The sequence below is a fragment of the Tribolium madens genome, unplaced genomic scaffold (assembly GCF_015345945.1).
Source record: "Tribolium madens isolate multiple individuals breed KSU strain unplaced genomic scaffold, Tmad_KSU_1.1 Scaffold_11;HRSCAF=98;Tcas5.2_LG3b, whole genome shotgun sequence".
Classification (NCBI taxonomy): Eukaryota; Metazoa; Arthropoda; class Insecta; order Coleoptera; family Tenebrionidae; genus Tribolium; species Tribolium madens.
In genome coordinates, this window is record NW_025400975.1 from 3,978,910 (window position 1) to 3,986,367 (window position 7,458).

The window sequence follows — 7,458 nt, forward strand, 5'->3', positions numbered from 1 at the left end:
ATTTCTCAATTTTATGAAGATTAATCAGTACTCTTGAATTTTTTTTTAATTTTCAAAAAAATCACAATTTTTTATATTTTATTTTTTTCATTTCTCAATTTTATGAAGATTAGTCAAATCACTCCAAAAAACCGGTTTGATGGATTGATTTAAAAATTAATAGGGATATGGGGATTCATTAGGCTGTAAAAAACCCTGTAAACATTAGTCGCCCCATCAATATTTGTGAATACGCAGTAGATTTACAAAAACAATAAAAAAATAAAAATTAATCAGTACTCTTGAATTTTTTTTCAATTTTAAAAAAAAATCACAATTTTTTTTTATTTTATTTTTTTCATTTCTCAATTTTATGAAGATTAATCAGTACTCTTGAATTTTTTTTAATTATCAAAAAAATCACATTTTTTTATTTTATTTTTTTCATTTCTCAATTTTATGAAGTCAAATCACTCCAAAAAGCCGGTCAAAACTTAGGATTGCCATCTGAAGGATTTTAATTTTAATCTAATTTTTTTTTTCGATCTCACGGTACTTTAAAGAAAAACTTTTTTTTCAAAAAATCATAAAAAGATCTTGTAAGACATTCCAGTTTTTGACACTACCCTCTCAGTGAAAAATTTACGTAAAAAGAATATAAAAAAAAAAACAAATTAAAGCTGGATGATGAGGCTATCTGGCCCATGTATTAGTTTAACTACAAAAAATCACTCAAGTCCGTGGACCAAAATAACAAAAAATACTTTTTTCTCGCATTATTTCTTGGGGTTGCGTGAAAACCATAGCACGGGAAACACAAAGATTGTTAAACTTGAAACTTAAAGCTTAAAATGTTTTTTTTATACGACCATTTTCCGAAGAGATAGTCTCATCAAAAAATTTAGGAAATATTTTTGTTCCTTGAATTCTTTGGATTAGTTTTTTAAATAAATCTAATTCTTGAATAAATGTCTTCTTTTAAATTCTGAATAAATTACGTAAAAATACCCACCTTCGAGCACTTTCTCAATCAAATGAAACCGTTCAAGTTCTTTCTCCTGTTGAAGCTTCAACAATTCCGAATCGAGTTTATTTTGTTGTTCAGCAATATCAGCTAGAAGCTAGAAATGCATTACACAAAATCGCCCAAATATCAAAACCAAATACCTTTTCTTTATTAATTTTTTGTGCACTGGCCAATTCAAACTCTTGTCGCTGCATCAATTCATTGGCTTTTTCCATTTCGAGGAAATCTTGTAATTTTTGTTTCTAAAATCGTACAAACATATTTTTGGGAGAAAAAAATAAAAATAAGTGAAACAAATATGTATGATTAAGTGAAAAAAAGCGGTCAAAACTGACTACAATAAAGCTTTTGGTTTGAAAATAAATTGTAATAATAAAAAATAAACATGCCTTAATATTTTCTAGCTTCCATATTTTGGCCTAAAAAAAACATAAAAAACTTATTAGAAAACGATGATGGTTAAATCTAAAGCAATTATGGAACGTCCTGACTGTCTAATTACCTCAAAAGCATCAGTTTGGTCCTCATTGTTGTCTATATTCGTGTCAGGAATGTCATCTGTGGTTTCAGGTCCGAGGTAAGGTTGCCCTAAATCTGTTTAAACAATTGTAATAGATTAATAATATACCTAAAACACAAGTTACAGAAGACAATAAGAAAGAACTTGAAATTTAGTACAAGCCACGTAGCGACGAGTTGAGGTATGTTTTATACTATTTTCAGTGTTGCCAGAAAAAAACAGAAAATTTACCAGATCCGAGTTGAAAAATATAGAAAATTTTCACCAAATTACGATTTGTATGGCAAAATGTCGCGAAAAACGCAGTTTTCAGCTTAAAAATTTGCTTAAACTCTTGAAAGAGCAAAAATGGCATGCTTTTCGGCCTAATTCTGTGATTTTTCGGCTTGTTTTCAACAAAATTTTGCAAAATAATTGCGATTCTAGCTCAAAAACGTGCTAAAACGCTCGAGAAATGCAAAAATAATGTAATTCTAGACCTAATTTCTTGATTTTTTTAGTTTTTTTTTTAGCAAAAAACCGGAGATTTTAGTCCGAAAACGTGCTTAAAGTTTTTGGCCAAATTTTGTGTTTCACACAGTTGTGAAACAAACAAGATAACATCAACATCAATCCTTTTTGTGATTTTTAGGCGTGTGAGATAATCAAGTTAGAGCAACCTAAGAGTTAGGTAAAAATATCATAATATAATCTTTTTTATAACAATTTAGTGATTTTTGACACGCTATGACAAAATCTGCTTGAGTCTTTGAAAAAGGGTAAAAATACAGGGTGCGCCAGAACTTGCGCCCCAGAAAAAATTTTCAAGGAAGATAAGATACCAGGAACATGAATAAAATGTTTAAAAAAGTCTATCTGTCAAAAAAATTTGACATTTATTTTTTGACATTTGACATTTTTTTATATCCATTTAATGATACTGATGATCTTGTATATGTTTTTTTTTACATTTATTTAGTAAAGAGAAAAATTTTTACAACAAAAGTCACAAATAACATTAAACAGAATTACAATTTAGGATACAGCTTCTTTGTTTCCTCTTTTAATAGCCTATAGCAAAAATACTTGGAAAATTATTTTTCCAACAGAAATAAAGGGAGTCAAAGTGCAAACTTTAAACCCTCATAACTTCGAAATTTTTATGGATAAATTTTTTTAACATTTTTCCATGTTCCTGGTATCTTACCTTATATGGCATTTTTCTATGGGGCGCGAGTTCTGGCGCACCTGTATATCATTTTCGGCCTAATTCTGTGTTTTTTAGCTTGTTTTTAACACAATTTGCGAAATAATTGCGTTTCTGGATGAAAAACCTGCTAAAACACTTAAGAAATGCAAAATTAATGTAATTTTCGACTTAATTTGTTGATTTTTCAGTTCGTTTTAGCGAAATCTCGCAAAAAACCTGAAATTGTGATACAAAAACGTGCTCAAAAACTAGTTAAATCAAGTGAAACGAACAAAATAACATCAATATAAATTGTTTTTGTAATTTTTTAGCGTGTTTAGACAAGATTTTGCAAAATTAAAGAGCTTCTTGTTCAAAAATGAAGTTCAAAAACAAGCTAAAAATAATATCAATTTCGATTTCATTTTGTAATTCTTTTGCCTGCTTCAACAAAATTTTTGAAATTTTCTTTATTTTTATCTCAAAAACGTGCTTAAACTCTTGAAAAGGGCAAAAATAGGGCCGTTCTTAGTCGAATTTGTTAAATTGTTTTTAACGAAATTTTGCGAAATAATTGTGTTACTAGCTGAAAAAGTATTCAAAAAGACAAAAATAAATAGTCATTTTTTTTCTTGTAAAAGAAAAACAGAACTATTTTTAAACAATTTGATAATTCGACTTTTTTGAAAAGATTGACTAAAAAATCGAGTTTCTAGTTGAAAACGTGAAAATGCCCAAAAAAACAGTTTTTTCAATTCCAAAAAATCACCAGATATTAGAATTTTTACAAAAGTTTTCACCAGATCACCAGACTAACATGAAAATCACCAGATCTTGTGACTGGCAACACTGCCTATTTTTATGAATATTGAAAGCAATTTACTTCCAACGGCATTGTTACCAACGTTAAAAACATAAAATACACTAGGTTGTTAACGCACCCAAACTGATTCCATAATAATAAAAAATGTGAATTTTAAATTACCAGTGCAAATAAATCTCATGATGGCTTCAGTCCCTTGTCCCATTACATCACTAGGAGGATAAACAAACCCTTCAGGATCAGCCTCTAAAGTAACTAGTTTTCGAGCATCACAAATACTTTTTGGCAACCGTTTCAAATGTTTATTCCCACAGACACTCAAAAACTTCAAATTTTTCAAATTGCCTACATTTTCCGGTAGCGTCTTCAACGAATTCCGAGCAACATTGAGTACATTTAAGTTATGTAAATTACAAATAGCATCAGGCAACTTTTTTAATTGATTATCGTTTAAATAGAGCTCTCGCAGGCTCCTCAGAACCCCAATTTCCTCAGGAAGGTTAGTGAAGGCATTTTCGTGCAAATCTAGCACTTGCAACTGGAGCAAATCCTTCAATTGGCCCCCTCCTGCCAACGAAGACAAGCAATTGCGGTCCAGCCGCAACACTTCCTTGAGAAACACCCGGCACAGCGAGTAAATCCCCTGCGGGACGTGTCTTAAATTGCAGTCGGAGAGGTCGAAAATGGGCTCGGGGGCTTCTCGTGCCTGAAATGTGCGGTTTAGAGGGGGTGGAGGTATGCAAAAGAGGCTTACAAGATACAGTTTGTGTTCGAGTTTGGATTTATTTTCCTTGGTTCTGCGGAACATCACATCACACTGAAGGCACTGGCGACACGAGAACCGTTAGTTTCATTGATCTTGAGGGTTAATTAACAACAATTGTGAAATGTTTGTTTTGATTGCACGAAACGTCAGTTTTGACATTTGGGGTCAATGCTGCCAATGGTGTAATGTTAAAAAAAGTGACATATTCAGATATTCAAATGCAACTTCTGGTTTATGCATTTTAACATTGTAATCAATTTAAACCGTTAATTTGATGTATGGCAACTCACATTTGCATCACTGCATCACGGAATTTAGACAATGTATTGCAAGTGGTAAAGGCACCTTTAGCTCGCCTAGGGATTTTTGTTGCCTTGAGTGGAACTACTGAACTAGTCGGTGGTGGTGTTTTGTGTTTTAGAATAGAAGAAAAGAATAAAAAAGGCCAGTAGGTACCACAATAACTTTCTTAAAATGTCGTTTAATAACAATATTATTATAAAGTTTAATTAAGTTTAATAACAGTATTAAACGTTCTTGCTTTATTTCCTGCGTGAAGTACCATCCTAAGATAAATTAAATCACAATTGGAGGAGGGAATATAAAACCCACATTACAATACTTAACATTTATTTTTCTATAAAATATAAGTTGTGCGTTTGTCGCGTACACGTTGTATAAAATTATTTGCCTCTATAAAAAGAAACCGTATAAAAATCCGTCTATAACAAGCATTGAACAAATCTCAGGACTATGGGGGAAGTACATGGCGTTTCGTCGCCGCCTACGACTAAACTAATCAACAATTTATTGCGTGTTTGTTTCGTCGGTAACAAGGGGTGTGATACTCTCCTTTCTTCGCATTCTATACTCGGTTGGGGTCAACATCCCCCTGAGAATAGTATCATATGAGACTTTGAGGCCGCGATCCGCCATCTTGCAGTACATCTCCCAACACTCTTTTTCCTTAACCGAACCGAATTTCGGTTGGTCGTCGTCCGCGATTTCGGTTTTTTCCTCTTCTTTCGGTTCAGGAATGTCAGGTGGTGGGGGCGATTCAACAACTTTCGTTTTTATGGCCACTTTGATGTCGGTTTCAGCTTCGATTTTCACATCTCCACTGAAAACAGAAAATAACTTGTATAATTTTATTAATGGCATACAGGGTGCGCCAAAACTCGCGCCCCAGAGAAAAATGCCATATAAGGTAAGATACCAGGAAGATGGAAAAAATGTAAAAAAAAAATTATCTATAAAAATTTCGAAGTTATGAGAGTGCAAAGTTTGCACTTTGACTCTATTTATTTCTGTTGGAAAAATAATTTTGCTATAGGCTATTAAAAGAGGAAACAAGGAAGCTGTATCCTAAATTGTAACTAAGTTCAATGTTATTTGTGGCTTTCATTGGCAAAATTTTTGTCCCTTTACTAAATAATTGTAAAAAACATATACAAGATCATCAGTATCATTAAATAGATATAAAAAAATGTCAAATGTCAAAAAATAAATGTCAAAATTTTTTGACAGAATTTTTTAAACATTTTTTTCATGTTCCTGGTATCTTACCTTACTTGAAAATTTTTTCTGGGGCGCGAGTTTTGACGCACCCTGTATAAGTCTGGAAAAGTACTACTTTACGGACGATCTCGGCAAAAATTCCGTTTTGTGCCGAGTCATGTGAGGTTGGTTTTTTCGTGCGATATGTTCGTTTCATTTAATAATAGTCGAATGATTGATTTTATTAATACTGAAAGCAATGGAGAAATTTCAATTCAATAAGTCAAGTCGGCTGGTACCGTCGCGAATGTTATTGCACAGTCGATAACCGAATTATTACGAATTTTGATTGGTTGATGGATTCGATGATGGACAGATGTTTCCATTATAATATTATTTGGGACGCGTGTTTGACAAAAATCTCAATTCGATTTGTGCGAATCGGAAAAGCGAGATGACCTGGAAATGGAAAATAGGTAACTAGGACGTGCTTTCCGGGCTTTTATTTTACATCGGAATATTGATGCGTTTATGATTTATTGTTGTGGTGAGGTTTCCGGACGAAAAGCGAATCAAAAAGCTTTGATTGTGTCGATCGGGAAGGTTTTTTCATTCGGGTACAATTGAATTTCTTTGAGTGAAATTTTAAGAGTTGTAAAAAAATAATAGATGATTTTTTTTTCATGTTAATTGATTATAATTATTCAAGTCAGTGATTTTTTTATATGTGTATACGCGTGTTTGACCTATCTCACTTATTATTAATAAAGCAAAAATATTGTTGAAATTTTTTATTATTTTTTATTTTGTCAATTTTTATATAAAATGTTTCGGGAAGTCGAATGATATAATGGGAAATCCAAAAAACTGCGAGAAGTTTACAAGTTATTTCAACGGATATACGAGTAGGTTTTGCATATTTGGGTCAATTTTAGAGACTTTCTCGATAATTATGCATCACAGGACGAAATCCTTTTTTCTATAAAGATAGAAAATTAAAAAAACCTGAATTCTATTCAATTATTTATTTAGGTATATACAAGGTGCGCCAGAACTAGCGCTCCAGAGAAAATTTTCTAGTAAGATAAGGTACCAGTAACATGGAAAAAATGTTTAAAAAATTCTATCTGTCAAAAAAATTTGACATTTATTTTTTTATATTTGACTTTTTTATGTCTATTTAATGATACTAATGATCTTGTATATGCTTTTTTTTATAATTATTTAGTAAAGGTACAAAAATTTTGCCAATAAAAGCCACAAATAACGTTAATAGTCTGTAGCAAAAAACTTGAAAAAATATTTCTCTAACATAAATAAATAGAGTAAAAGTCCAAAATTTAAACTCTCATAACTTAGAAATTTTTACCGATAGAATTTTTTAATATTTTTTCCATGTTCCTGGTATCTTATCTTATCTTTTTCTCTGGGGCGCCAGTTCTGGTATATTTCGTATACCTAAGCTTTATAGTGTTTTTTAATGTTTTTAAGTAAAAAAAGTATACAAGACAAAGTGAACATTATTGATCCAGCCTTTATATAACCGTTGAGTCTTTCACATGTTTTTTTTGAGAAAAATCTTCAAGCTTTTTCCTTTTTTTTGAATTACCTTTTTAGGTAAAATTTTAGTTAAAAAATGTGCTTTTGTTAGAAAAAAGTAATAATAACATTTTCGACC

The 7,458-nt window shown here is 31.3% G+C and overlaps 3 protein-coding genes across 6 annotated transcripts in view; 1 reads left to right on the forward strand and 2 right to left on the reverse strand.

The window, feature by feature from the left end:
• Positions 1 to 4,466, reverse strand: part of LOC123016237 (E3 ubiquitin-protein ligase LRSAM1-like) — a 6,193-nt gene extending 1,727 nt beyond the window's left edge. Inside the window, exons 1-6 of the mRNA XM_044416505.1 lie at positions 4,272 to 4,466; positions 3,680 to 4,223; positions 1,509 to 1,600; positions 1,396 to 1,425; positions 1,147 to 1,248; positions 992 to 1,100 (exon numbers count right to left, since the gene is read on the reverse strand). Coding sequence (XP_044272440.1) covers positions 992 to 1,100; positions 1,147 to 1,248; positions 1,396 to 1,425; positions 1,509 to 1,600; positions 3,680 to 4,223; positions 4,272 to 4,325 — 931 coding nt within the window. The 5' untranslated portion in view covers positions 4,326 to 4,466. The remainder of the gene's footprint in view (positions 1 to 991; positions 1,101 to 1,146; positions 1,249 to 1,395; positions 1,426 to 1,508; positions 1,601 to 3,679; positions 4,224 to 4,271) is intronic.
• The window catches only part of LOC123016253, an 18,797-nt gene continuing 15,571 nt past the window's right edge, over positions 4,233 to 7,458 (forward strand). Inside the window, exon 1 of one of the 4 annotated variants that reach the window (XM_044416557.1) lies at positions 4,233 to 4,252. The gene's annotated coding sequence lies outside the window, so the exon portion shown is untranslated. Of the gene's footprint in view, positions 4,253 to 4,655; positions 4,736 to 6,233; positions 6,257 to 7,458 lie in introns of those variants that run through there. The other 3 variants (XM_044416529.1, XM_044416548.1, XM_044416565.1) reach the window with 3 other exon arrangements.
• LOC123016244 overlaps positions 4,921 to 7,458 on the reverse strand; it is a 12,856-nt gene continuing 10,318 nt past the window's right edge. Inside the window, exon 4 of the mRNA XM_044416518.1 lies at positions 4,921 to 5,403. Coding sequence (XP_044272453.1) covers positions 5,091 to 5,403 — 313 coding nt within the window. The 3' untranslated portion in view covers positions 4,921 to 5,090. The remainder of the gene's footprint in view (positions 5,404 to 7,458) is intronic.